This window comes from Vanrija pseudolonga, chromosome 5 (assembly GCF_020906515.1).
Source record: "Vanrija pseudolonga chromosome 5, complete sequence".
Taxonomy (NCBI): Eukaryota; Fungi; Basidiomycota; class Tremellomycetes; order Trichosporonales; family Trichosporonaceae; genus Vanrija; species Vanrija pseudolonga.
This window is the reverse complement of record NC_085853.1, coordinates 817,195-842,919: the sequence shown is the minus strand read 5'-3', so window position 1 is coordinate 842,919 and position 25,725 is coordinate 817,195. Positions and strand designations below refer to the sequence as shown.

General features: G+C 59.4%; 10 protein-coding genes across 10 annotated transcripts; 6 read left to right on the top strand and 4 right to left on the bottom strand.

Moving 5' to 3' along the window:
• The first annotated feature begins 461 nt into the window (after nt 1-461).
• YOP1_1 (Protein YOP1) lies at nt 462-1,745 on the top strand. The gene is made up of 6 exons (XM_062773532.1): nt 462-561; nt 734-924; nt 993-1,137; nt 1,201-1,303; nt 1,354-1,509; nt 1,572-1,745. The coding sequence occupies exons 2-6, from the start codon at nt 734-736 to the stop codon at nt 1,586-1,588; spliced, it is 612 nt and encodes a 203-aa protein (XP_062629516.1). The 5' UTR covers nt 462-561; the 3' UTR covers nt 1,589-1,745.
• A 1,029-nt stretch (nt 1,746-2,774) lies between these two features.
• Nucleotides 2,775-5,236, top strand: erg5 (Cytochrome P450 61). The gene is made up of 4 exons (XM_062773531.1): nt 2,775-3,094; nt 3,436-3,645; nt 3,705-4,797; nt 4,850-5,236. The coding sequence occupies exons 1-4, from the start codon at nt 2,982-2,984 to the stop codon at nt 5,021-5,023; spliced, it is 1,590 nt and encodes a 529-aa protein (XP_062629515.1). The 5' UTR covers nt 2,775-2,981; the 3' UTR covers nt 5,024-5,236.
• Nucleotides 5,237-6,834: 1,598 nt separating this feature from the next.
• On the top strand, nt 6,835-9,973 carry LOC62_05G007009 (uncharacterized protein). Its single transcript, XM_062773530.1, has 4 exons — nt 6,835-7,308; nt 7,601-8,004; nt 8,065-9,672; nt 9,726-9,973. The coding sequence occupies exons 1-4, from the start codon at nt 7,254-7,256 to the stop codon at nt 9,765-9,767; spliced, it is 2,109 nt and encodes a 702-aa protein (XP_062629514.1). The 5' UTR covers nt 6,835-7,253; the 3' UTR covers nt 9,768-9,973.
• A 260-nt stretch (nt 9,974-10,233) lies between these two features.
• On the bottom strand, nt 10,234-11,472 carry UBC1_2 (Ubiquitin-conjugating enzyme E2). The gene is made up of 8 exons (XM_062773529.1): nt 11,379-11,472; nt 11,158-11,212; nt 10,913-11,008; nt 10,824-10,858; nt 10,626-10,774; nt 10,505-10,575; nt 10,399-10,454; nt 10,234-10,345 (listed from the first exon to the last, which is right to left on the bottom strand). Exons 2-8 carry the CDS (start codon nt 11,179-11,181, stop codon nt 10,333-10,335), a joined length of 444 nt encoding a protein of 147 aa, XP_062629513.1. The 5' UTR covers nt 11,182-11,212; nt 11,379-11,472; the 3' UTR covers nt 10,234-10,332.
• Nucleotides 11,473-12,789: 1,317 nt separating this feature from the next.
• Nucleotides 12,790-15,539, top strand: LOC62_05G007007 (uncharacterized protein; the record flags this gene model as incomplete). The annotated part of the gene is made up of 6 exons (XM_062773528.1): nt 12,790-13,454; nt 13,493-13,968; nt 14,016-14,195; nt 14,245-14,384; nt 14,423-14,635; nt 14,682-15,539. Exons 1-6 carry the CDS (start codon nt 13,090-13,092, stop codon nt 15,537-15,539), a joined length of 2,232 nt encoding a protein of 743 aa, XP_062629512.1. The 5' UTR covers nt 12,790-13,089.
• A 277-nt stretch (nt 15,540-15,816) lies between these two features.
• Nucleotides 15,817-16,527, top strand: LOC62_05G007006 (uncharacterized protein; the record flags this gene model as incomplete). Its single annotated transcript, XM_062773527.1, has 3 exons — nt 15,817-15,918; nt 16,027-16,353; nt 16,408-16,527. The coding sequence occupies 3 exons, from the start codon at nt 15,817-15,819 to the stop codon at nt 16,525-16,527; spliced, it is 549 nt and encodes a 182-aa protein (XP_062629511.1).
• Nucleotides 16,528-16,620: 93 nt separating this feature from the next.
• LOC62_05G007005 (uncharacterized protein) lies at nt 16,621-17,701 on the bottom strand (the record flags this gene model as incomplete). The annotated part of the gene is made up of 5 exons (XM_062773526.1): nt 16,621-16,775; nt 16,819-17,290; nt 17,330-17,459; nt 17,548-17,596; nt 17,656-17,701. 5 exons carry the CDS (start codon nt 17,699-17,701, stop codon nt 16,621-16,623), a joined length of 852 nt encoding a protein of 283 aa, XP_062629510.1.
• Nucleotides 17,702-19,643: 1,942 nt separating this feature from the next.
• HEXO2 (Beta-hexosaminidase 2) lies at nt 19,644-21,835 on the top strand (the record flags this gene model as incomplete). The annotated part of the gene is made up of 7 exons (XM_062773525.1): nt 19,644-20,499; nt 20,537-20,686; nt 20,725-20,979; nt 21,027-21,161; nt 21,208-21,339; nt 21,388-21,476; nt 21,517-21,835. Exons 1-7 carry the CDS (start codon nt 19,687-19,689, stop codon nt 21,833-21,835), a joined length of 1,893 nt encoding a protein of 630 aa, XP_062629509.1. The 5' UTR covers nt 19,644-19,686.
• A 153-nt stretch (nt 21,836-21,988) lies between these two features.
• ini1 (Pre-mRNA-splicing factor ini1) lies at nt 21,989-22,802 on the bottom strand (the record flags this gene model as incomplete). Its single annotated transcript, XM_062773524.1, has 10 exons — nt 21,989-22,025; nt 22,069-22,115; nt 22,168-22,214; nt 22,264-22,293; nt 22,341-22,382; nt 22,430-22,491; nt 22,551-22,587; nt 22,632-22,664; nt 22,728-22,743; nt 22,800-22,802. 10 exons carry the CDS (start codon nt 22,800-22,802, stop codon nt 21,989-21,991), a joined length of 354 nt encoding a protein of 117 aa, XP_062629508.1.
• Nucleotides 22,803-23,032: 230 nt separating this feature from the next.
• FKBP5 (FK506-binding protein 5) lies at nt 23,033-24,050 on the bottom strand. Its single transcript, XM_062773523.1, has 4 exons — nt 23,945-24,050; nt 23,417-23,902; nt 23,311-23,379; nt 23,033-23,269 (listed from the first exon to the last, which is right to left on the bottom strand). The coding sequence occupies exons 1-4, from the start codon at nt 23,945-23,947 to the stop codon at nt 23,159-23,161; spliced, it is 669 nt and encodes a 222-aa protein (XP_062629507.1). The 5' UTR covers nt 23,948-24,050; the 3' UTR covers nt 23,033-23,158.
• Nucleotides 24,051-25,725: the final 1,675 nt, after the last annotated feature.

Here is a 25,725-nt window from a genome sequence, read left to right as displayed (position 1 = left end):
GGGTTTCACCAGTGTGCGAGAATGGTAGCAAGTCGCATGGCCGCTTTCTCCGGCTGCTGGCTGGCTGGCTGACTGGCAGGCTGGTGGGTGCCTGCGCATGACCGCATTGCATGACGCTTGCGTGCGCATTTGGCTGGTATACTGGTAGTTTGTGCTCGATGACAGGTAGGGTGGCTCAACAATGTCCCTTAGGCTCCGCTCCTCCTTCGGCGGCGGGCGGCCAGCCAGCCAGCACACCACACCCTTTACCCTGCACGCACCGTCGTCACTGTGAGCCCAGCCGGTTTTGACTTTTGCCCCTAGCCACACGCCCGCCCTCGCCCATCCGCCCACGGCCCACCACCCGCCGCCGCCGCACCACGACATTCCATGTCACTGGCAATCTTGCACCAGCTGGCTGGCTGGCTGGCTGGCTGGCTGCTAGCGACTCTCGATCCTTTTGCCTCTCCTCACTTCATCGCCATCATCATCATCATCATCCAACCTTAGAAGTCACTTTCCACAGTCCCTTCTCTCCTCTCTATTACTCTCCTAACCTACACAATCTAAATCATAACAAAGGTGAGCATCCACACTCTCTGCCCATGCAACAAGACAGGCAAAAGCAGCGCTATCAGCTCTGTCCGGTCCCTCTAGCCGTGGGAACCTCGGCCCACCCTCCCACCCACGACCAGCTCACACCAATGACACCCGCTGACAATGACCTCTTGCATCCATTCTGCATCCTACACAGATGTCGACCCCTCAGGCTCAGCAGATTACCCAGAACTTCCTCAACCACCCCTACGTTCAGCAGGTCCAGAAGACTGCTCAGGGCCAGCTCAACTCGCTCGACGCCGAGCTCAACAAGTTCCCCATCCTCCGCGACATTGAGAAGAAGACCAACGTCCCCAAGGCCTACGGTGTCCTCGCCCTCGGCGCCTCGTGAGTCTTGACTGCGTGCGAGATGACACGCAATGTTGGTTGCACGGGCCGCTGACACGGTTATCCAGGGCTGTCCTCCTCATCTTCTTCAACCTCTTTGGCCTCGCTGGCGCCGTCTCCAACCTCATCGGTTGGGGTCTTCCCGCCTACCTCTCGATCAAGGCCATCGAGACCCCCAGCACCAACGATGACAAGCAGTGGCTCACCTACTGGGTACGTCTGTGCACTTGTGTGCAAGGAATGCCCCGGCTATCGGTCACTGACACACCAATACAGGTCGTCTTCGGCACCTTCAACCTGATCGAGTCGTTCGCCATCCGCCCCATCCTCTACTGGATCCCCCTCTACTACGTCTTCAAGACCGTCTTCACCATCTGGCGTGAGTAAATTTGCTGCGGGATTGACATTTTGCCCGTGCTGATTGTCTAGTCTTCCTCCCCGCCACCCGCGGTGCCGAGGTTCTCTACTTCAACGTGATCCGCCCCTTCGTTGTCAAGGGCGCGTCGCGCCCCGCTGCCCCTGCCACCTCGTCGTTCTCGACCTCGTCGACGGGTGCCGCCGCCGCTGCTCCCTCGAGCTTCGAGCGTAAGTCATGGCTTCGCCCCGCTTGGCTTCCTTCCCTGGCCCTTGACTGACCCCGACCCCAGACGAGAAGACTCTTTAAGTCTCTCCAACTCTGTCCTCGTCGATTAGCACGCACGAACTAATGATCAGCGACTACGAGATACTATGATCTGCAAGAGCGTTCTCTGACGTGGCTGGGTTTGAAACCCAGTCAGGTCTTTTTTTGAACGAAGCGAGGAGGAGGAGGAGGAGGAGGAGGAGGTGCAGTGCAGGACGACCCTGACGTATTGGCGGATGGATGAAATGTGACGTCCTGCACGACTTTTATTACGTGGCTGCACGGCGGTCAAGAGTGTGTGGCGTTGTGGTGCAGTGCATACAATGCGGCTTCAGTGAGGTGACGCGTTGTCATCAGTGACGTCTGATGCCTGCCTGGTGGCGTGGCCGCAGCGACTCTGACAAGTGCCGATCTTGTTTCCATTAGGCGTGTGTGGTGCGTCACAGTGCTGCTGTCGCATGTTGCACACTAGTCACGGCACCCAACGGCCGTCACGGTCAAGTCCGCCCAGGCGAGTGCCTTTTTTTTTCTCTGAGCAGCCAGCTGCATACACACTGAGAGGGAGATCTGCGGCCCGCAAGGCGCAACAGACGGCGCCCGCTCGCAGCTTATTTTCCCAGGGAAAGAGGTGCTTGCTCGACTTGAACGGCGGCTCCGCTCGGCCACACCGCCGGTCGCGTATTTTCGGAGCTTGCGGGGGCCTTGCGGGCGCCTCACAAGCATCGTTGGTTGATGGCGCGTCCTATGTATGCCCTAACATATTCCAGCGCGCATATTCACAGCACAGCACACCTAGCAGGCGCGTCAATGGTCACCAACTACTTACTACTGCTCTGCGCGGAACTGGTCGCTCGGCATGCGTGGTCTTGGTCAAGGTCGTTGCCGAAAAAATTGATCCCGTCGGTCGTGTTGTCGCGTCCCTCGTGCCACCACCGTCGTCATGTGCAGCGGCCAGCCAGGCAGCAGGCTCTGCCTCTGCCGCCTTGCCTTTGCCTGCCTTTTGCTTTTCCAGGGCACCCTCGGCTGCCAGGATCCCTTGGCGCCTGCCTGCCTGCTGCCTGCCGCTCTGTGCCGACGCCTGCTGACTGACGTCCTGACGCTCCTCCGTCCCTTGTCAAAAGTGGTACGACAGTTTGTGCAAAACGCGCCAGGGGTTCCAGCTGCAGCTGGCAGTATGGGGCTCACACTCGAGTTTTGGCCTGCTTGTTATTCGCTCGCTCACTGTTGCTGCCATCTATATCATCACAACCACCTCCACTGACTCTCAAGTCACTGTTGCATAGGGGTGTTACTTTCGCCAACTGGCACGTACACACGAGAGAATCGCACGCAGACCTTGGCGCTCGCCCCCAGCCTAGCCCAGCTCCACTGCCACCCTCAACAACAGCAGCACCTCAAAACCTGGCAGCAGTAGCAGCACCAGCATCGTTCAACAATGGCAGCTCCAGCGTCAAAGCTCATCCCCCGCCCCACGTCCCTTGTCGACTTTGACTCGGTCAAGTCGTGGGGACTCGGCAGCCTCTCCAAGGCCCGCGTCACCTTTGACACGTGAGTGCGGTTGTGTTGTGTCGCGACACCACCTTCAGAGCTTCGGCTGACCGTGGCTTTCTCTTTCGAACCTTGCCTTGTTATTGTTACCCGCCGTCTCCGTCTCCGTCTCTCGCCCCACCTGGCACATCAACTCCAACCCGACGGCCATCTGTCTTGACCCTCCTTGCCTTCGGTCAATGCGTCGACTATTCATCGTACCATGCCGAATCATGACTACCCCATTCTACGACGGCCCCAACGTGCCTTGGGTCAATGCGACGCGTTTGGTTTGGTGCCCCTGAACGACATTGACCTGCGTCGGTCGTCATCACGTCCGATTCCTTCGTTGGCTCCAACAGCAAGACGACGGTCGCGACGGTCCTCACCGTCATCCTGTCCCTCTTGCTCCTCGAGCAGGCCGTGTACCGCGCCAAGAAGGCCCACCTCCCTGGAGACAAGTGGACCATTCCGATCATCGGAAAGTTTGCCGACTCGCTCAACCCCACTCTCGCAAACTACAAGAAGCAGTGGTACTCGGGACCCCTTTCGTGTGTCTCCGTGTTCAACATGTAAGTGGTCGCTGGGGGAGGCGCGTGTGGCACAAGCCGTAGCTGACTGCCACTCCCAGCTTCATCGTCATCGGCTCTTCCAACGAGCTAGCACGCAAGATCCTCAACTCGCCCAACCATGCCGAACCCTGCCTCGTCGCCTCGGCCAAGAAGGTCCTCCTCCCCGAGAACTGGGTCTTCCTTCACGGCAAGGTCCACGCCGACTACCGCAAGGCCCTCAACGTCCTCTTCACCCAGAAGGCCCTGTCCATCTACCTCCCCATCCAGGAGCGCATCTACCGCCGCACGTTCGAGCAGTGGGTCAACGACTACAAGACCCCTACCGAGATGATGCTTCCCATGCGCGACCTCAACATGGAGACGTCGCTCTCCGTTTTCCTCGGCCCCTACCTCAACGACGCCCAGCGTGACGAGATCAACAAGAAGTACTGGCTCATCACTGTCGCCCTCGAGCTCGTCAACTTCCCCCTCGCCGTTCCCGGCACCAAGGTCTACAACGCTATTCAGGCTCGCAAGGCTGTCATGAAGCACCTCATGGCCGCCTCGGCTGCCGCCAAGATCCGCATGGCCGACGGCACCAACGAGCCCGAGTGCCTCCTCGACGAGTGGGTCCGTGCTATGATCGACGCCAAGTCGAGCGATGGCGAGCAGGCTCGCCTCCTCAGCCGCGAGTACTCGGACAAGGAGATTGCCATGGTTATTCTTTCGTTCCTCTTTGCCTCGCAGGACGCCATGTCGTCGGCCATCGTCTGGGCCTTCCAGCTCACTGCCGACAACCCAGAGATCCTTGCCAAGATCCGTGAGGAGCAGTTCCGCGTCCGTGGTGGCGACGTCGACGCTCCCCTCACCCTCGACCTCGTTGAGGACATGGTCTACACCCGTGCCGTTATCAAGGAGGTCCTCCGCCTGATGCCCCCCGTCATCATGGTTCCTTACCTCACCACCAAGGCGTTCCCCATCACCCCCGAGTACACTGTCCCCAAGGGCTCGATGGTCATCCCCGCCTTCTGGAACTCGCTCCACGACGAGACCTGCTACCCCGAGCCCGACAGGTTCAAGCCCGAGAGGTGGCTCGCCAACGAGGACGGCTCGCTTCCCATCGCCGAGTCCAAGCCCCAGAACTACCTCGTCTGGGGCAGCGGTCCCCACAAGGTGAGTTAAAGCGCTCGTCAGATCCAAGGAGTTCCAGCTAACATGACCCCAGTGCATTGGCGGTCAGTACGCCACCATGCACCTTACTGCCACCCTCGGCACTGCTTCGGTCCTCTACGACTGGAAGCACGAGCGCACCGACCTCTCGGACGAGGTCCAGGTCATTGCTGCCATCTTCCCCAAGGACAACTGCAAGCTCAAGTTCACTCCCCTTGCGCAGCAGTAATGGTGTTGACGCTTGCGGCGGCAGAGTGGCCGCTGGGTGTCTTTATGGACGTTAGAGGAGGTCGGCGCCGGGGAGATTGAGCCAGGAGTTTATGACATCGACGTCAACGACGGTGGGGGTTAATCTTGACACGCCATAGTATCTCTCTTCTTTTGGCACTCTCGCTCTACATAGCTTGCTTCCAGGTCTATGGGTATCTCGTTTCATTGTCAAGTCGGGAGGAAGGAGGACAGTTGCTCGAGTCGGAGGTGTTCTTCCCAACTGACACTTAATCACACTCGCAGCTGAGTATGCCTGGTATGCGTTGTCGTGCACAAAAAGCTCCCCGTGTTCTTTAATAAGGCCCGAGACTGGGTAAGATGGGCCTTCGGCGCATTTAGAAAACAGACACAGCAAGCTTATCAGCATCATAGGCACCTTCCGAAGCACTGTGGCTATTCCAGTGCGACATGGGATATTTGGATCTGGCCGTTGTCTCATTGTCGGAGACTGCGGCAACATTCCGAGTTGGCCGTGCACTCGCGCGCGGCAATCTGTAGCAAAGTTTCTACAAATCATGCCCGTCATTGTTGGCAAGCACAAAGTCTCCCCTCCTCTCCCCACCTCCCTCCCTGCTCGGCGTTTCGGGCCGCTGCCTGCTGCCTCGCCTGGCTGGCCTCGAGGGGCGGTCGACGCCACACGCCTGGCCGGGAACACTGATCGTCCCGTCCCGTCCTTGCCCAGCGCCGCCACCCGCGTCACAGCCCGGAGTGGGATGGTGTCCTTTTAGCCCGCCGCCTACAGTTGCTAACTAGGCAGTGGGTTCGACGGTGGCACGAGCGGGTCGCTGGCTGGCCCGAAACTGACCCTTGCGTTACCGTGAGCGAGTTGCATGCAGCGAGCAGGATGCAGCAAGTAGCAGATGTATCACTCGGCGCCAGTTGTAGCCTACAGACCAAGACCATTGGTGTCTGTCTGAATCAGATTCCGCCCCCCGCCGAGCACGGCGCGGCGCGGGGCGCGTGCGCAGCCAGGAGAGGAGGACGAGTCATTCAAAAGGTCAAGGGCAACCTGGCCGCCTACCGCCTACTTGATGATAGATCCCTTAAGTAGTCGTCGCCGACACGGCAGACAGAGACAGACACACGGCGACAGGTCCCATGCCCACATGTACGCTGCCTCTGACCGGCCATCAGCCGCCACTGCGCCGCCGCTGACGCCGCCATTCAAGCCTGCGCTGCCGGGTTTGTTAAAACGGCATGTTGGCTGATTGGGGTTGTGAGGGGTGGGTGGTTGTGCTTGTAGTGCCCGATCGCGCTGGCTCTGGTGGGTGCATATCGTCACAAGGAATTTGGCCTGCCGTGCTTGCCTGCTTGGCAGTAGTGGTGCCGCCGAGGAATACAAATAAATATCAAGGGTCTTGACAGTGACTTGTAAACGTCTTTCAGGATCGCTCTGCTGGCCGTGGGTGTTGTGGTGCTGTTGGCGGCTGGGTCGAAACGCGCGACTGGTGCTGGTGTGCCTGCCTCGCTCAAAGTGCTCCTGGCCCGCCCTAGACGAGTGCCGCCGCCCCCCGCCGTGCCGCCGCCGCCTCCGCCGCGCCGCCACCTTGTTGTCGCGCTGTCTGCTGCTGCTGCTGCTGCTGCTGCTCGTGCACCACCCACACCCCGCCCCTTTACAGTCCCGAGGCTCGCCGCCTCCGCCTGGCCCGCGCCTTGTCATTACCGTGGCAGGAGGCCACCAGCGCGACGTGCCGTTCGTGGCCACCTGCATGCATGCATGGATTGTGTCGGTCCAAAGATCTAGACCCATCATCCATCATCGTCGTCGTCTTTTGCTTTTGCTTGTACAATCGTATAATCCATCTCGTCACTCACTACCCACCAACGGCACATCACACGCGTAGTTGCGACACGGCACATCCATCCCCGCCCACGACGACAGACTCACGCAAGCAACGCACGCACGCACGCACCCAAAGACGACCCACACCAATCTCCACTCGTTCTCTCATTTGCGCGATCGGCCACAAACCACCAACAACGACCTTTGTCACATCAACACGCACCACACTCCCCGCGTCTGCACATTACAACCACGTCGGACCACATCCATCGCTTGCTCCACAGCAAACAACAGCTCGTCCTCCCTCAACGTGACACGCGCGCGCATCGACCCCCCAGCCTCGGTTTACAGCCCTCTCTGCATCGACGACGTGCAGAAGGACGCGCGCAACACGACTTTGATCGGGATGGAGAATGGAACTCACCTCGCGTCCCACCCAACATCGAACGGTGACTTGAAGCGTACGTCGAGGAATCCCTCATCGTGATTTGCGTTGGACAGGCACTTGGAATCCAAGCCTCCGTGTTCTAGAGCTCTGGCCGTGGCCAGTGTTCTCGTGACCATCACGCGAGCCAGCAGGCGCTCGCGAGCCGGATGTCACATCAGGTCCCTCCGGCCCGATGGCAAGAACTCGGGCAGCAGAGCCGGCATCTGCTCGCTTCGGCGGGCCCATCCCAGCATGAGAGTCGAGCCCCGAGTTCATGATGCCCCTGGTCGATATCATTCGAGTCTTTTGCTGACAATGCTGCACAGTACACGACGGTCTGCTTGAGACCACCAAGGGGCCGCCGACCTTTGCCTCCCTATCACCCCCAGGAAAAATGCTGTCATCCACCGCCGGCGTCACCTCGCCCGACTCGACGATAGCGTCCCTGCTCCCCGAGCATTCGGACACCATCTCAGAGGCCGGCTCGCAGCACTCGAGCATGCAACCTCGCGTCCCGTCTCGGCAGTTGCTACAGACCGCACTGGACCTCGCCCAGCGAGCAGTCGAGATGGACAAGGGCAACGACGTCGCAGGCGCGCTTGCCGCCTATCGGGACGCCGTGACCAAGCTCCGTGTGGTCATGGAGCGTGTCGGTGTCGAGCCCACCGCATCCGAAGGGAAACGGTCGTCTGGCAAGAACGAAGAAGAAGGCAGGACATTGAGGGGAATCGTGAGTCGACCCGGCATGGCGAGAACGACGTGAGCTCGCGAGTGCTGATCATACGCGCAGCACGACGCGTACATGGCGCGTATTACACTGCTGTCTGCTTATGAGGACACCGATGAGCAGGACACACTGTCAAGCGGTCTGCGTATCATCAACCTCGATTCGACACCGAACAGCATCAACTCGACCCCACCCCCACCGACAGCAGCACATCTCAGCGGAGAGTCGCCTGTTGGAGGGGCAAACGAACCCGGACCCAGCACACCGTTGAGATCCCCCGCCCCCTCGTCCGTCATCAGCTCTGGCAAGAGAAGAAAAAAGCCGGCGTCCAAGCAATCTTTTGGCCTGGACGAGGAGGCAGATTTATCAGGTGTCGATGGCGTCGACGACCCGGATGGCCTGCTCGCGGCTAAAGAAGGAACCGCCAGACCTCTGGCACCGGTCGAGGCTTCGCCCAGAAGCAGCATTGCCTCGGAGGACCGCCCATTGCCTCCTCTGCCTCCTTCGACCGCTGCTGCTGTGGCATCTGCCGCCGCCGTGGCTGGTGGTGCAGCAGTTACAGCAGCAGCTGTGGCCTCTCCCACCCTTGCTGGTGCCGAGGCTCCGCGCAAGCCGACCACGCCATCCTCTGCAAACGCCGAGCGCTTCCTCGTCAGCCCGACAACAGCGCAAGGCACGATCAGCCAGCGCAGAAATCACCGTCCAGCCGGTGATGCCTCGATATCCTCTTTGACTGAGCTCAACGCTGCGCCAACAAACGAGTCAATCGCAGACTCGTTCTCCGACGCGCCGTCGTCGCGGCGTATTCGCACGAGATCCACGTATGGGTCTAACGGCGACACGGAGCCAACAGCCTTTGTGCCGCTGCAGACCGTTTTACGATCGACATTGGCACCTCCCTTGCGGATGCAGGGCTCCGCCTACCTCAGCCCCCGGCCCGAATCCCAACCGGTCGATGTTGTCCACCGCCCTTTCCATCTTTTCCGGATCTTGTACGCGTCCATGGATGCCTCGGGATCGGGAGCCTATCTCACAAACTCGCTGCACATCGATCCGGCCGTGTGGAAGCCGTCAAACTGGCGAGCTCCCAGCACTTCGTCTCGTGGAGGGCACCCCAAATTGGTTGGCCAAGAGGCCAAGGCCCGTGCTATCGAGGCTCTCCTCCCGTACCTCGACAGCATCAAGACGTCTGGAGCTGCGTTGCTCGAGGGCAAGCGCGAGAACCGGTACGACCCAGCTGCAGCTGCACGCCTGTCCAAGCAAGCGGTCGACATTGCCATTCGCGCCGGCGACGAACTCTCCGCCGCACTGGAAGGGCTCGACGACGAGCTCGATGTGGCTCATAAAACACTTCAGAGCAAGGGTGTCGCTGTCGGAGCTTGGAAAGGCAAGAGCAAAAGCTCATGGGGTTCGCGTCTCAGTGCCCGTGTGGACAAGATGTCTCGTGGTCAAGATTCCCCGGACCGCTATGTTGACCTCCTCGGCCAGCTGTTTTACAGCGTCCAGGTCATTGATGACCATTTACGTTGCTTCACTGGCCCCTGCACCCCGGCGTACAACGCGCTATCCCAGAAGACGTACAAAGGCATCGAGTCGCGCATCTCACGCGCTGCGCAGTTTGTTGGTGCGGTAATGGTTCCCTTCGTTCTCGATGATTTCAGGTTGTTCATGGTGGGTTTTGCCGCTCTGCCCCTTTGCATGGGACGCGCTGACGCTACCCTCAGTTGGGATACCTCAAGGGTGGTGTTCGATACCTTGAGGACTAAGTTCTGCAACGAAACGTGTGCGGACAGGCTGCCTCTGTTGTCGAGCAGAGATGCTCCTATGCCTCGGCACCTGCACGCAGGGCGTGTTAATTGTGTTGCCCTCTCTCTTCCTCTCTCTCTCTCCTTATCAGGATCTCGCTAGTTAGTCTTTGTTAAACAATGTCTTGGTATTTCAGTACCCATCGATGAATAATGCTTGCCTGACGGTTGTGGCGACTGTTCCCGGTGCGTCGGGAACGTCGGGTGACGTTAACAAGTGCACGAGTCGAGGTGCCATGTCAGTGGCGTGTTCAGAGTTTCAGTGCGGGGCCATGGGCGCGAACACCGACCGCAGCTCAGGAACAATGCTGGCACTGCCCAAGTGTACCAGCAGCGCAGGTTTGAGGCTGCCCGCAACGGGCTCCAGGGAGGTGAGTAATGGTATGGAACGCGGCAACAATGAGGCTTGAGACAGCTCCAGATCAAACGGGACAGTTAACAAATGCAACATGTCACTACTAGTTGCTCGTAGACGTGAGAATCTGCATGGCTCATGACTGGGTTACGACGACTTGAAGGGACGCGCTTAGGTGGCGTACCTGCGTTGTACGTTAGCCTTTGTCCGTCGTGTGACGGTTCAGTATGGACTCACTTCCTGGTCCATTCCCTGGCAGTCGCCTCGTAGCGCGCACGGTCGGTCTTGTAGGTCTGTAACAGTCAGCACCTAAACTCTACGGTGCGCCTGATTGAGGACTCACGTGCGCAATCTCCGGGACAAGCGGGTCGTCAGGGTTGGGGTCGGTGAGCATCGAGCAGATCGACAGGAGCACTGAAAAGCGTGTCAGCACGTCGCAACACTGAGGGCTACACGTTGCTCACCCTTCGAGATGGTCAGAGCAGGGCTCCACTGTTCCCTCAGAATGTCCAGGCAGATCGAGCCGTTGGCGTTGATGTTCGGGTGGTAGATCTTGGTGGTGAACGAAACCTTGGGGGGCTTGAAGGGGTAGTCGGTGGGGAAGGTCAGAGAGCTATGGAGACGTTAGACTGAGAACAATGGCGAGGACATGAACAACTTACAGGAAGAAGACACCACCCGAGTATGGCGAGTCAGCCTGGGCAGTGTTTGTCAGTCACGTCATCGCCGCGCAGTTTGCAGTAGCACTCACGGGGCCCATGATGGTCGCCTGCCACTGGAAAAGGTTGTCGCCGATGGGGCCGGCCGAGCACGAGCTTGGGGGGTCACGGCCAAGGTCGATGAGCTCCTGTGAAAGGTGTCGTGTGAGCAAGGCGGTGTATGAACGGGGACGGTGGAGCGAGAGCGAGAGGGGGCCGTGCAATCGGGGCCACGTCGCAGTCACCCCGCGTTGGAATGCTCGGCGTCCACCGTCTTCCAGTAGCGACAGAAACGTACCTTGTTAATGCGCTTGAGGGCCATGATGCTAAACAAATGCAGTAGCGGTCGACAGCTATGATGACGAATGGAGTTGAAAAGAGTTGGGGTGGCAAGAGTGGAAAGCGCGGGGGAAGACACAGTCAGCACAATGAAACCGACTCTAGAGGGGTATAAACGACTCGTGCTGGTGCTGCTAGATGCATGCACGACAGCAATGAAGGACAGGAGGGTGTACTCACAAAGTGTGAAGGGTGTTGAGAGAGAGAAGGTTGTTGAAAGGTGACGAGTCAAACGTCTGATGGATGTAGGAACGACGAGGAGAATGGATAAGTGTGGAAGCTCCAAGTTGAAGGGGCGCAGAGGGGCGCAGCCAGTGGTGTGGTACCAGCAGGCAGCCCTGGCTGGGTGGGTGGGTGAGCGGGCTGGCTGGCTGGCTCGTTGGCTGGCTGACGGGCTGGCGGGCTGATTGACTCCGCTGGCTCGCTGGCTGGCTGGCAGGTTGCTTGCTCGCTCCAGTGAACGGACCAGTGCAGTCAGTGCAGCGCAGCGGCAAGCCCAGCCCAGCCAGCAAGCCAGCCCGCGCCTGCAGAGTCGCGCACGCCTTGTTGGCGTGCATGCGCGTGGCCCAAAGAGCCCGCCCCGCCCCGCGCTTGTTGCCTGCCCGCTCTCTGCCCCGCCCCGCGCTTGTCCAGGGCTGAGCAGGATGGCGGTGAGCTTAGGTCCCTTGCTGGCTCAGGTAGCCCTCCACCCAATTCACACTTTTGACATCTAATGACGTGGGCTTATCACCCAAGCCTTTTCCCATCTAACCCCGGCGTGTGGCACTTGCTTGTGTGACCGTCACTACCGACTTCTACGTCCTTCTCGTGATGCAACTTGATCCCTGCACGCCCTATTGTTTATCAAGACGCTTGTCCCTTGGTTCTGCTCTAACCTCGCGACCGGTCGTGTCCCATGCGCTTCCTGGCAGGTTGCCCTATCCAGAGAGAATGGCAGCCGATGATGGTACCGACAAGGGGGCAGTCAAATGCGCCACTTTCCGAAGATAGCGTTGTTGCATGCGTTGCAACGCTCAGATACCGGTGTACCAACCAAGGCTGTCTGGCCATGACCTCGGTGCATTGGTGCCTAACGAGACGGAGTAGCGAACAGCAAGTCGAGGAGCTCCACCTTGCCACAATCAGCATCAACAAGCTTCTACCCCATCTCAACCGTCGTAGGCTGGGATGAACCCGTGGGTCACGGGCCGCTACACCAGGTGTACTGGCCGCACCAATGCCCCGGATATGTCCTCTTGAGCTTAAGGGAGCACCAGCACCACCCCAAACCAGCCTGCCAGGCTGCTCGAGTCTTGTCTGCAAACGCCACTCTGCTTTTGTTGTTGTTGCGATTCAGAAAACGGTTGACGTAATCGATTGAAGGAACTCTTGGCGCGCCTATTTGAGTGTATAAATTGGCTAAAGGCCTGCAGTAAAGCACCAATACAAACAGACCCACTGTATTAGTAGGAGTGCACCATGGCCACCACCCACCCACCCACCCACCCACTGTCGCTATCGGCTGTAATAGCCCGCGCCATTGTGCTGCCAGGCGGCGGGCGGCCAACCACTCGCCTAGTAGTCAAGGTCACACCGGCGACAACTTGCACAACCCCCCCCACCCACCACATCATCATCCTCTCCCGCCATCACCACCCCCCCTCTCCGACGCGTCCACTTGTTCTTTTATTCTCTACACACATACATCCCAAAGACATTCTAGACAACAGCGTTCCCTCTTCACCAACACCTCTCCACCTCACCCCAAACACAGCTCCCAAGGCTCCGCTCTCACCACCCCCACCCCATCAGCCCCACATCCACCACCGCTGGCCCACGCTATCAGCTCTGCAGGCTCCAGCTCGCGCCGCTGACTCGATTTGGCTCCCCAGCTCAAAGCGGCCGCCCATCCATGTCGACACAGCGCAGGTCGTCATCCCCGCTATCGTCGGCGTCGCCCTCACCTCTACAGGCGCCGGCGGCAAACGGTGACACCCCGCCCACCACTTTCGACCTCGGGCCAGCTGCTGGAGAAGAGCTTGAGGATGGCGACATCGTGGGGGGCAGCAGCCCAACAACCTTGACCGAGCCCCTCACAGATAGCGAGCTCACTGAGGAGGAGGAGGATGACGAGGCTGAGCGCTTGGAGGAGGAAGAGGAAGAGGAAGAGGAGGTGGAGGAAGACGCGGGCGACGACGGCCTCGATGACGATGGCGAAGAAGCCATCGACGGCGTTGACGGCGATGCCGACGATCTGGACGTCGCAGCCCCTAAGCAGTGAGTTGCTCTCCATGAAGTTTACTGAATCGTTCCAGGTCCAGTCGGCGTGGTCCGTCGTCACCCTCCCCTTCCCTCACCCCACCACCGCCGTCCGAGGGCCCTCGTTCGCAGGCACTACCTTCCTCCCCACCTGGAGACCACACTCGCAACCAAGACCCCGAAGACGACGGGATCAACGAGGACGACGCCATTGATGAGGATGATGAGGTCGAGGACTTGGATGACAGCAAGCTCAACGCAGAAGCGGTCGACGATGACGCCGAGGATGGCGACACAACGCTGCGAGCCGAGCCCGATATCGCCGAGGACGCTGAGGAGGGCGCCAATGACCTTGCGGTCAACGACTCTGGTGCCGAAGAGGACGCCGACGTCGACATGGATGCTGAGGCCGATGCCGAGGCTGCGGCTGAAGCCGAGACCGAAATCGACGTGATCGTCGATGCCCCGGAGGGCGACGACGAGGCGGCCGAAGAGGCCGAGAATGGCGAAGAAGATGCCCCCGAGGCAAACGGTACGTCTAGAGCGTGCTATGGAGCAGTTACTGACGCTGGTTCGCAGACGACTTTTTGGCCGCCGCGCCGCTCCGCTCCCAGGGCCACTCGTCCCATGCCCCTCCTCCAGCACCTGCCGCTATGCGCGCTCTCCTGGCTCTGGAAGTCAAGTTCGCGGCTCTGAGAGACAGGCTCTACGTTGAACGCTTAGAGGAGGCGGCTCGAGAGGAGGAGATGGTCTTGAATGGTGAGTAGCTCATCATACTCAATCTTCTAACCTGCAGGGACCCACCCAGCACTCATCGCCCTCAACAAGACCCTCCAATCCAGGAGAGAGCGTCTGCATGAAGTCGCTTCGCAGCGGTACGCCGAGACCATCTCGGATCTGGAGATCTGGCGAAACGTGGAGCGCAAGCTGGCGTGGTCGACATGGACCGTAAGTCTGGCGGGCTGATCTCGGCTAACGGGCTCCAGGATGAGCGTGACCAACTACACTGGGAGGAATTCGAGCACACGTGGAGCAAGCGCCGAAAACTGGCGAGAGAGAAGAACGAGATTGAGACGCCCAAGATCACCAAGCCGGTACCACGGTACGACCGAGCCCCAAGACCGTTCGACTGGTCTGCCGGAGCTGTGCCTTCGAGACTTTCTACTGAGGATGCTGTGAACGACTTGACATTGATGGATGTGAGTGATGGAATACAGCCGTCTGGGGTTATGCTGATATACCTAGCTGCGCCGTCAACAGCAGCAACAACAGCAACAGCAACAGCAGCAGCAGCAACAGCAACAGCATCAGCAGCAGCAACAGCAGCAGCACACCTCCCGGCATGCGTCACCCGCCGTGTATGGCCAGTTTGCCCAATCGGCGTACCCATACCAGCGGCAGCAGCAGCACCCCGCTAACTACCTGCAAGAAGAAGCCAATGAGGCTGAGAGTCGCCAGCATCACCAGTTCGCTGGGCCCTCCCGACCTCAAGCTAGGCCACCTCAAGCTGCTCCTCTGCACAAGGCGCCAGAGGCCCACCGCCCTGCAGCTCCAGCCAGTGCTTCGGTCTCGCAGGCATCGAACCCAAGGAAGGACTTCCGATCGCCTTTGGCCTCTGAGACCTTCGGTGCTCCCAGGCGAGACGTGCCCAGTGGGCACGCTAACGGCGACCGCAAGGCTGTGAATGGCCTCCCAGGCCGCGTGCATCAGCTGGGTGGGTCGTCCGGCCACGCGCCAAACTCGACGGCGGCCGGGCCATCCTCAGCGCCGGCAGACACGAAAGCTGCAGCACGTCGCCCCGGCCCCGGAAGCCTAGCCACGGCGACGCACGGAGGACAGCCAGGTGCAAGCGCAAACGCATCATCACGATTTGCTGGTCTGGCCGACTACCTCTCAGGTTCTGCGACACCACCTCAGAACACGTTCCAACATCACCTCCTTGCTCCTGGGTCGTCGGGATCGTCGTTGTCGGGGGCTAAGGCTGCGCCAGCACCACCGACCATTTCATCAGCCAGCACAGCCAGCAATTCACTGCCGTCCGCCCTTGGCCGGCCACAGTTTAGCCAGCCCGCTCCACAGGCAACCAGTGTCTCTCGCAGTTGAGAGGCCTCCGCCCGTCGCGTTGTCATAGCAGTCTATGTACATTGTTCTAATCATGTTATAGAATTGATAAACAAATGACGCGATTGGAAAGCTGGTGATGCCATGACGTCATGGGCATGTCAGAGGGAGGGCTTGAATAAAGCGCTGCCGGCCGTGTCGCGCCGTCTGCCGGAACGTTCGTCACTCAGGCCGCCAGGCCGCCGCGCAATGCGACCATCGACGCATGGTCGACGCGACTTGCAACGTCGCCACAGGATTCTCATCCTCTTCATTCACAATGTCGGGCGTGATTCACAAGGCTCTGGCCCCCTTCACCCTCAAGGGTTTCTACCTCCTCACCTGGGGCACTGCCCTCGGCACAAATGTGTGGCAGACGATCGTGAGTGAAGCCGAGGCCATGGCAGCGCGAGGTTGAACGTGCGCGGCACAACCCGGACTGAGAACACGGACATCAGTCCAACAAGGCGCCACGCTGACGCACGACCAGTCTGCCTTCAAGGCCTTTGGCACCCTCGAGCGCAAGACGTTTGGCCAGCTCCAGGCCCAGCTCCAGCCCCTGTACTTTGCTACCTCGTCGGCCTTGACCGGCGCGCTCCTCGCCGCGCACCTCTACTTCCACCCCAACCTGGTCGGGTCCATTCTCAAGACCCCGCACTGGTGGCAGATTGAGGAGGGCGTCCAGGGTCTCTTCATTGTTGCGAGCCTTGTCCCCCAGCTCGCCAACCTGCTCGTCGTCGGTCCCAAGGCCGTCAAGGTTTCCCTTGAGCGCCACCAGCTCGAGCAGACTGACGGCAAGGCCTACAATGACGCCAACGTGAGCCCCATCGCGCCGGTCTTCCGTCATGGTCGCTGACACCCCATCTCTCAGCCATCCGAGGCCATGGTCAAGCTCAACAAGAGCTTCTCTACCCTCCACGGCATCGCGTCGTCGCTCAACCTCGTCTCCTTCCTCGGCCTGACCGGCCTTGGCCTCGCCGTTAGCCTCTAATGCGGGTATGCGCTGCATGCTTGGCTGTGAGTAGCCTCGGATAAATACAGAGAATGTGGCACGGCGCCGCCGTCATTCGGGATGCCATGCTGTTTAGTATCGTGGGGGTTGGGGGCGCTGCGACTGAGGGGTTGCGTACGCGCCGCTGCCGTAGGGCTGTCCAGCTTGCGGGACGCCGTAAAGCGGCGCGGAGCTGTTCTCGGCGGTGTAGCCTTGATCGGCAAGAACTGAAGCCCTGACCTCGGCGTCTGAACTGTTAGCGATAACACGCAAAGCCGGCCATGAACTCACAAGGGTCCTGGAATGCCATCTGCAGGGTGCGGCTCGTACGCTGGGGTCCTGCTCCAGGCATATCCCCATCGAAGGCACCGTAAGCATCCACACTGGGTCGACCCATGGCGGTGTCGGATTGGAACCCAGTGCGGTAGGCGTAAGCCGGACCAGATGCGCCGTGTGGGTAGGCCTCGTGCTTGTCGGCGAACACATCGCCTTCCTCCCCACGGCTATTGCCGACAGGATCGTACCGCTGCGTGCCGTCGCCGGTAGGGGACTGAGGAGGGATAAAGCTTGGTTCACGGTGGCGAGTCACCTGGCGGTCGTTGCGGAACTCGATGCCAGCGAGAGCCACCAGGCCACCCCATCCTCCGAGGGCAAGCCAGTCAAAGACGGCCGAAGCCTTCTTTGTCGTGCACCAGCTCTTGAGGCCCTTCTTGAAATCGTCACCGAGCTCGTGGTGGGGGTCGTTGTCGGGGTTCTTGCAGCCCTGGATCGTCAGCACTCGCCAGACAATGAGCCAACTCACCGGAGCACCCCATGCGCTGATGGTAACAATGAACGCGGCGACGAGCATGAGCAGAGCTCCGAAGATGCTCAGGATTAACTTGGATCGAGGCTGAGATAGGAACTGGGCCGTCCTCTTCAGCTTGTCCCACCTGGTGTGCGTCAGTCGCCTGCAAGCTCCCATGTATATTTCAGACTTGCCTGTCGTAGATAATTGGGATGGTGACCAGGATGATGGACAGCACGAACGACAGAAGCAAGAGGAAGAGCGTAAAGCCAGATCCACCCGCTGAGAAGCGTGCGTCAGCCAACAGTCCTGAGGAGCGAGCATTCAAGCTCCAAACTCACAAACGCTCTTGAGCCACTTGGACTGGAAGCCAGCGACTGCTCCCATTGTGCAAATGGCGATAAAGGTCAAGAACATGACCGCGCCATGAATGATAATCTGCGCTCTTGTGATGGTAGGCTCGTTCAGGATGACCGATTCGCCTTGTTCGGTGTTGCTCAGCTGCTGGAGCGTGCTTCCCTCGCGCTCAAAGGCATTGGTGACCTTTGATGCGCCTGACGAGAACGCTGACTTGAGTCTGTTCACTGTTGTGTGAGCGCTTGGCTTGATAAGGTAGGCTCACTGGTTGGAGATTGACGAGGCCAGGTGTTGTGCTGTCAAGAAGAAAGCTTGGGCCTCTTGTTTGTTTTGTTTAGATGAAGATGTGTACCCAAATCTAAATGTTGTGGAGAGAGTGGGGGGAGTTGAGACGATGAGAGTGTATCGTCCGAGTGTATCGTCTGATGGTGATTGCGCGTCGAGCGGCGATGATGATGATGATGATGGGTGGTGGGTGGGTGCTAGTGGAGATTGTGATTTGTGCCAAGCGCGGTTTGGGGGGCAGTGTAACGTTGTAGCACGACGACTGGGACAACCACCGCTGTTGACGACGAGTGTGTGTTGTTTGAGAAATCACAACTGGCAGAGCAGCAGCACAGCCAGGGAGAGCAGTGCAACAGGCACAGGGTGCAGCCCGGCGCGGCGGCGAGGTGGCGGGAGCAACATGGCCGTCCGGAGCCCCACAATGACCACATTACATCGTTTCAGCCCTGTTCTGCTCGGGTGGTGGCACAACTGCACAGACCGCAGCAGCCAAGAACCAACCCCTCTGCGCAGGTGAGTGCGAGTGCGCAGCAGTCAGCATCCCTGTGCATGCAGGATCAAGAACGACCTACGTCGGTCAGCGACTCGTCAGCAGGGCCTTGTTGGCTGACGAGGCCTGAACTGTTCCCAAACGTCAGCATCATGACGAATGGCCTCACTAGTCGTGACGCACCAACCTCGGCGCTGTTTCAATCCTGTGCTATGCCGGCGCCGCTAGCACGAGGACCTAACTGGCCTCTCTTTATCCGGCTTCGGTCCCTCAATCGCTCATACGCGAGTTCAATCAAAGCGTATTGAAAGGAAAACACCACCGCAGTCCATGCGGAGGGTCGGGCAGCAGCGGTTACCTGGCAGCAAGGGGGCGTTTGATTACGGAGGTAGAACTCTTCTGTCACCGTTACACGTCTGTTATCGGCCCGAACATGAGCGGCCGAGATGACGGCGATTCGTCCCTCTCCCTTCGGAGGACTCCCGAGACCACTAGGAAAGGCCAAGACACCAACTAACATGTGGGTGACTCAGAGGGGCTTCCGAGGTGCACTTAGGCTACTGCCTGTGCTGTCTCAGTAACGAGGTTGGTAGCAATGGATATTGGCTATTCGCAGGCTTGGGTGAAGCGCAGAATGAACAGAAGACTCTCACTCGCTCCCCACGGATGCTGGTTCAGTCGAATGACAAACTACGAACTGATGAGAGGGGACCTGCATAAGAAGGGGGCATGTATCCCCATCCGTGTGGGTACCGCCAGGTACGACTGGGTAGTAACTGATAAGCCAGAGACAGTTAGAATTTTCTCTTCGACGAGCTCTCAATGCCCCTGCAACCAAAGAGGGACCGCGTAGCAGAAGCTGAGAGATGATAACAGCAGCTCACACTCTGCCGTGCCGTTCCTGATGGATGGAGAAGTTAGCGGCGGCGCTTGATCCACTTGCATCAGCTGGGCAATTACCTGACCCCTTTCACAAACAACGCGCGTAGATGACCGCCGCGCGTTTGTGTACAGCTCCCAAAGTCTGGTATCCTGACGGTCCATTCATCCCAACGAGCGGTGGCGTCTCATGCCGGCGGCACTGACTTTGTCGGTTAACCACCCGGCCAAGTCGCCGAACGCCGACCATCTCTCATCCACCCCTGACTGCTATCATCCACGGACACCACCTTGTCAACATATTTCAACACTGGGCCGTGTCGCTCACTCAGCGCCGCTCACGACACGGAAAGACGAGCCGATGCTCTCGTGGCCCTTCATCCCAGGCCACTCGCTACTGGCCTTCCTCCTCGCCCGTCCGCTGTCAACAATGACCGTGCTCGTGCCCCTCGTCGCAACCTTGTTTGGTCTGCTCACGCTCCGCGTGTCGGCCGCGAGTCCGAGCAAGCTCAACCTCGTGCCCTTCCCCACCAAGGCGTCGATAGGTAACACAGTTGTCTGCCTCGGCAAGGACTTTGCAGTGCAGCTCGACGACACCTCTCCCCACGGCAAGACAGCACCAGGCGACCTCCTGGCCGCCATCGAGCGGGCCAACACACATGTGAAGAACGGGAGGCACCAGTACCTCTCCGTCTCGGGTGGTCTCGAGTTCTTTGAGGGGAGCCAAGGTTGCGAAAACTACATCGACGCGCTCGTACTCTCGTTTGAGCCAGGAGCCGACTACGACTCGATCCTGTCACACGCGACGGCACCAGTGGAGAAGAGGAAGGACGCAGAGGGCTACAAGCTGTCTGTCCCAACTGCTGGCCGAGCCCATGTGGTGGCCGGAACGGCGCTCGGGCTGTTCCGCGGCCTGACGACGTTCGAGAACCTCGTCTACCATGCCGATGGCTCCGCTGTAGCCTCGGGCAGCACCCAGACTGCGTCGGGTCAGGTGCCCCTGGGCAGCAGCGTCACCGAGACTCAAGAGGACGTAGCTTATGCGCCCTTCGCACCGTACGAGATCGAAGACAAGCCCGCCTTCCCATGGCGCGCAGTGCTCCTCGACACGTCGCGCCACTTCTTCAGCAAGCCCAGCATCCTCAAGATGCTCGACACGATGGCAATGGTCAAGGTGAGTTGGGTCACAGACCTCCAGCCGCTGACCCCAGCTCAACGTGTTCCACTTGCACATCACCGACTCGAACTCGTGGCCCTTGGACTTGCACGAGTTCCCTCTCCTCGCACAGAAGGGTGCCTACCGCGGTCCACGGGTCTACAGCGAGCAGGACGTGCGGGACATCGTCCGTTATGCTGGAGAGGTGAGGCTACCGTCCGAGATTCATCATACTGACGACAGCGCGGCATTGACGTGGTGATGGAAATCGACACCCCCGGCCACACCTCCATCATCGGCGAGGCCTACCCAGACTACATTGCCTGTCATGACAAGCGACCGTGGACCAGCCGCGCGCACCAACCGCCGGCGGGGCAACTGCGCTTCGCCGATACTGAGGTCGCCGAGTTCACCTCCAAGCTCTTCCAGGCGGCAATGAGCGTCACCCAGAGCCAGTACTTTGGCACCGGCGGCGACGAGATCAACATGAAGTGCATGGTGAGTGATAGGCACAAGGGTGTACTAGAAGCTGAATATCACCACAGGAGGAGGACGAGCCCACGAGGAGAAGTCTCTCTGAGAAGGGCTGGACCATCGAGGACGCTCTGCGGGACTTCACGCAGCGCACGCACGCCACGCTCGCTGAGAATGGCCGCACTGCGATTGTATGGCAGGAAATGGTAAGTATACAATCCTTGTGAATGTTTCACCCCTGAGCACCGCCAGGCCATCGCGTACGAGAACACGGGCCTCAACCCGAACACGGTCGTCGAGATCTGGGTGGACAGCAACGACGCCCGCCGCGTCGTGGACAAGGGGTACCGGATCGTGCACGCGGCTGCCGACTACTTCTACCTGGTTAGTCTACAGCTACAGTTAGTGCTGCGGTGGTGACTGACTGCCCAGGACTGCGGTCAAGGCGGCTGGATCACTCAAGACGGTGGTCAGGGCAACAGCTGGTGTGACCCGTTCAAAACCTGGATGAAGATTATCTCGTGAGTGCTTACGACGAGTGCCATTCCCTAACCACCCCAGATTCGACCCGTACAAGAACATTGAAGAGTCGCAGAGGAAGCTGGTGCTCGGTGGGCAGACGTCCCTGTGGGCCGAGCAGACGGATGAGGCCAACTTTGAGAGCGTTTTATGGCCCCGCGCAGCTGCGCTCGCCGAGCTCTTCTGGAGCGGCGCCGGGCCGAACGGATACCCTCGGAGTGAGTTAAAACACCTGTGTAACCTAACAGGCAGGTGCCCTGGACGCGCTTCCCCGCATGCACGACATCCGATACCGCATGGTGGACCGCGGGGTCCGAGCGGTTCCTCTGCAACCCGAGTGGTGCGCTCTGCGGCCAGGTGAGTGAGACCTCTGCGGCGTGGTGCTGACGGCAGGCGTCTGTATCATGAACGGATAGACAAAGGTATCGTAGGACGTGAGAAACTTGTAGCGGCCGAGGTAAGCGGTTGGGTGACAATGAATGCATGGCTGGGTGATGTCTCGCGAAGTAAAGGGCTATCCCTTCTTGAACCCTCCTCCTCCTCCTTGTTGTCTGAGACGTCAGCATGGTCCTCGTAGCTGAGCGCGGTACTCACCCAAGTTTCTTCCGTTCGTAGAAGGCGTCGACACGAGACGCACCCAGCTGCGAGGTCGTTAGTCATCGGACACGGCGTCACTCCACTTTTGCCACTTACATTGATAACCCTTGGGCAGCCGTCACGGTCCTTCTCTAACCGTGTGCCTAGTGGCGCGTTAGCGATGATCCTGATCGTGCTTGCGGGCCAACTCACATTCTGTGCAGTAGTATGCGTCTGAGATGGCTGAGGGAGGTCAGCTTGGCCACGGGCCGGCGCGACTTTGCACTTACCAGACGAACCACAGATGATGCACTTGCCGGCGCCGTTACCGACTGTCGCGGTGTTAGCAAGCGCTCTTACAATCCAAGAGCCTACTCACAGGAGCATTCGTCGCAGACGTGAACCAGAGTCATTGGCCGGACGTGCGAGTCGCAAACTGGGCTGGGATCGAGTCAGCACCGAGGTCCTTCCTTGCGAGCCAGTCCGCGTCCTTCACTCACCATCGACCATCGCACTTCTCGCACACGCGCCCAATAGCTGAGATGTTAGCTATGTAACACACGGGACGGGGGCCCACTCACCGACACCAGGCTGTCGACGACACAGGAGAAGATCTGAGACATTTGGTCAGCAGACGTTCGCGCAGATTTCCTCGCGCTCGTCGTCTGAAAGCTTACCGGTATGATGCTTGGACTGTTGGGGAAGTTGTCAGCATGGGCAAGTTCAGCTTCAGCATCTGTCCCACTTACCATGTTGATAAAGGTGCAAACGAGTTGATTGAATGGAGAGTGGATGAATCGAAGAAGTACTTGGAAACATCGATGACGGATAACATGTCGCTCGATGTTGCTGGTCACGTGACTATTGGAACCCTCATCCCGAGATTATGAAGAGGCTCGAAGTCGTCTCCCCGCATCGCGACTGGAACGGGCAGGGCGGGCATAAACGGCAGCTGGGAGACGGTGTTAAAGAGATACAATCATCAGCTGCTACATGCGTTGAACTGCAACATATCTATAGAGTGGTCGATGCCTACAACACGTTTCCCAACCAGACCAGATTAAGGAGGCTGGCACGAGGCCATGCCCGAGACCGAGCCCGACTTGCCCTACAACTTGGCCCAAACCTTGTCGGCGGGCTCTGAGGGTGATCTGCACTCCCTGCTTCGGTACAGCAACGTCGCTGGTGCGGTTCCAAAGTCTGGAGAGAGCGACAGTCCCTGCGAAGTGGTCAGACACTGAGGGGGCCATCGCCACTCACTAGTTCATGGACGGCAATGGTCCGAATCATTGTGTAGTGATGAATGGCATGGAGAGAGCAGAACCATAGCTGAAGTCAGTGACTGCTGCAGGCTTCATGAACTCACCTCACGCCCAAGAGAGCTGCTCAGCTCTTGACGACTCGGTGTAAGCGCGACGACCTCGACATCGCCACCCAACACCGTAGCGAGATCGCCAACGTCTCCGAGAGCTGCAAGACCGGCACGTACTCCCTCCATCGCCTGACGTGCATGCGATACAGACCTGGCTGTCAAGTGTCGGGAGCGCGGCAGTTCTGCGTCATAGTCGATGACTAGTGGTCCGCCAGCGGTTGTTGTCGTCGAGAGGGGCAGCAGGAACGCGTCGAACATTTCCGTTACGTGGCGAAAGTGCTTGCCCAACGTGCCGCCAGGGATCAAGTGGCTCTCATGCTGGAGCTGTTCGTCTGACAGGACGTCGGACTGGAGAATCCTAAGCCCCGAGTCGATGAGAGAGATCGCAACTGCTTGGAGGGCGTGCGCAGCGTCGCGGTTGTTGGAGTATGGCGCCGCCGGCGTATGCTTGTGATCCAATGCAGGGAGTCGTCGCTGTGACTATTGCGTGATCAGTAATGTGGAACTTGCGAGGAAGCGCACCATTATGCAAGTGTGATGAGGTGGGTGGAGGGTGTCGACATGATCGTGTCAAGGATGGATGCGAGCCCGAGTTTGAGAAACGTTGGACACGGGTGGTTGTGACGTGTGGCGGGCGCGGTGGGCGCAGTGTGGGGGGGGGGGGGGGGGGGGTCATGAGACGCGGGCGCGTACTTACAGTGGCCCGTGACGCGGTTACATCCGGGCAGCGATTGCCACCGAACTGCCACCACCTTGTGCTGCCTCGACAGCATTCCTCATCGTTTGCTCGACCCATGTCGGTCGAGTCTCACAACTTGTTGACAACAGCAGGTTAGCATAAGCTGGCCGGCAATGCCACGGTCGGTACCACGCGCGCACAGTGCCAAAGTGCACAGCTCCATGTGTTCGGGGGCACTGGCCTTCTGGACCGAGCCATGTTTTGCAAACCGAACACGGTGGCCGAGGGGACGAGCGCGAGTTCGACGACTCACCATGGGGTCATAAGAACGCCAGACTCGAGCTGTGCAGCGCTCTGAGCGCAACAGATCGCCAACCGTTCAGACATGAGGCCATTAACCCCCTGTATTAACTTTCCCCCTTGGCGGTGATCAATTAACCCCCTGCGCCCCACAGCGACTACCACGCGCCGTCGACGACCCATGCAGGGGGCTTGTTGTTCTTCTTCTTGTTGTCTCTTTTTTTCAAAGGAGATGGATGAGCGAGTCGCGCCAAGCCCGATTCGTCATGTAACCCGCCAAAGACTACGCGTCGATGCCAATAGTGGCGTATGCCCAAGGTCTTGGGCCTGCATTTCGAGTCTTGGAGTCGAACAACGCGGTTCGTTCGAGCTCTCGGGCCAGTTGTTGAGGCAGCGGCGACGTTCACGCGACACGTCGCCGTTGGAACCATCCCCACAGCTTCTCAATGGCAACATCGTTCCGGCTATCTGTGCGCGATTTGTCGAGTAGCTCACCACGGCCGACGAGGTCAGTTCGTGCCCGCCGCGCCTTCCAACCGAAGTCCCCCCGTTCGAAGCCCCATGGGGCGTCGGTCTGTGCTCGGCCAGTCTTCCATCGGTGCTCGATCTGTGCTGGTCGGGGCCCGGCAAAGCTAGTACCCATGCAAACCGGGGCCACTGTGATGAGCAAGACGTTGCGGGGTAGCGCTCGTTCATCGGCCTCGTTCGGTTTCAGCAGGAATGTCGGTGTACTACGCGGCGTCCAGTTCAGCAGACCAAGGGTTTTGTATTGTCTTGGCGAAGCGAGAGGGCGAGAGAGATCCGCTGGAAACACCACGGCCTGGGTAGCCGGATCACCCACCCACCACCGACCGACCGGCGCCGAAGCGGCAGGGCAGAAGGCGAGCGCAGAGACAAACGCCTCGAGACGCCCGGCGCCACCTTTCAGGCAGCGACGAGGAACGTGGTGTGGGTGGGCGTGCTCTGGTGTGCTCCGGTGTATGCGCGCTCTGCTCTGAGGTGTCACGGCGCATCTCCAGAGGTTGTCCCTTGATGCATATGGGCTCGCCATGGGCGTCTACCGAAGCTGGGGATCGGTGCTGCTGCGACGGGGCTGCGTTGTCGAAAGATTGTCCGTGCTTTAGGGGTATTTGTAATAGCTTTCTTTTGTTTTTGACCGTATTGGTCCGTCCGAGTGGGTTGCGTTGGCTGAAACCCCCCCCCAACTCACTCGACAGTCGTGGTATTCGACATGGACAACGCCGCCTTTGTCTTGGCTTTCACAGGCCTTCTCGCAACAAGCCCTCGCTCCCCTCCTCCCACCGACTGGCTGGCGCCCACAACG

What these genes read in the sequence shown, in the direction of transcription:
- LOC62_05G007009 (XM_062773530.1), top strand. Translation starts at nt 7,254, where the DNA reads ATGGAGAATGGAACTCACCTCGCGTCCCACCCAACATCGAACGGTGAC. An exon ending in ATCGAACGGTGACTTGAAGC is followed by an intron (nt 7,309 to 7,600) that starts GTACGTCGAGGA and finishes AATGCTGCACAG; the next exon opens with TACACGACGGTCTGCTTGAG. An exon ending in GCAGGACATTGAGGGGAATC is followed by an intron (nt 8,005 to 8,064) that starts GTGAGTCGACCC and finishes TCATACGCGCAG; the next exon opens with CACGACGCGTACATGGCGCG.
- erg5 (XM_062773531.1), top strand. Translation starts at nt 2,982, where the DNA reads ATGGCAGCTCCAGCGTCAAAGCTCATCCCCCGCCCCACGTCCCTTGTC. An exon ending in GCCCGCGTCACCTTTGACAC is followed by an intron (nt 3,095 to 3,435) that starts GTGAGTGCGGTT and finishes TGGCTCCAACAG; the next exon opens with CAAGACGACGGTCGCGACGG. An exon ending in TGTGTCTCCGTGTTCAACAT is followed by an intron (nt 3,646 to 3,704) that starts GTAAGTGGTCGC and finishes TGCCACTCCCAG; the next exon opens with CTTCATCGTCATCGGCTCTT.
- UBC1_2 (XM_062773529.1), bottom strand. Translation starts at nt 11,181, where the DNA reads ATGGCCCTCAAGCGCATTAACAAG. An exon ending in TCGGGTGGTGTCTTCTTCCT is followed by an intron (nt 10,775 to 10,823) that starts GTAAGTTGTTCA and finishes ACGTCTCCATAG; the next exon opens with CTCTCTGACCTTCCCCACCG. An exon ending in TTGTCCCGGAGATTGCGCAC is followed by an intron (nt 10,455 to 10,504) that starts GTGAGTCCTCAA and finishes TGACTGTTACAG; the next exon opens with ACCTACAAGACCGACCGTGC.
- YOP1_1 (XM_062773532.1), top strand. Translation starts at nt 734, where the DNA reads ATGTCGACCCCTCAGGCTCAGCAGATTACCCAGAACTTCCTCAACCAC. An exon ending in AGCAGTGGCTCACCTACTGG is followed by an intron (nt 1,138 to 1,200) that starts GTACGTCTGTGC and finishes ACACCAATACAG; the next exon opens with GTCGTCTTCGGCACCTTCAA. An exon ending in GACCGTCTTCACCATCTGGC is followed by an intron (nt 1,304 to 1,353) that starts GTGAGTAAATTT and finishes CTGATTGTCTAG; the next exon opens with TCTTCCTCCCCGCCACCCGC.
- FKBP5 (XM_062773523.1), bottom strand. An exon ending in GCAGCTCTCTTGGGCGTGAG is followed by an intron (nt 23,380 to 23,416) that starts GTGAGTTCATGA and finishes CACTGACTTCAG; the next exon opens with CTATGGTTCTGCTCTCTCCA. An exon ending in CCATTGCCGTCCATGAACTA is followed by an intron (nt 23,270 to 23,310) that starts GTGAGTGGCGAT and finishes ACCACTTCGCAG; the next exon opens with GGACTGTCGCTCTCTCCAGA.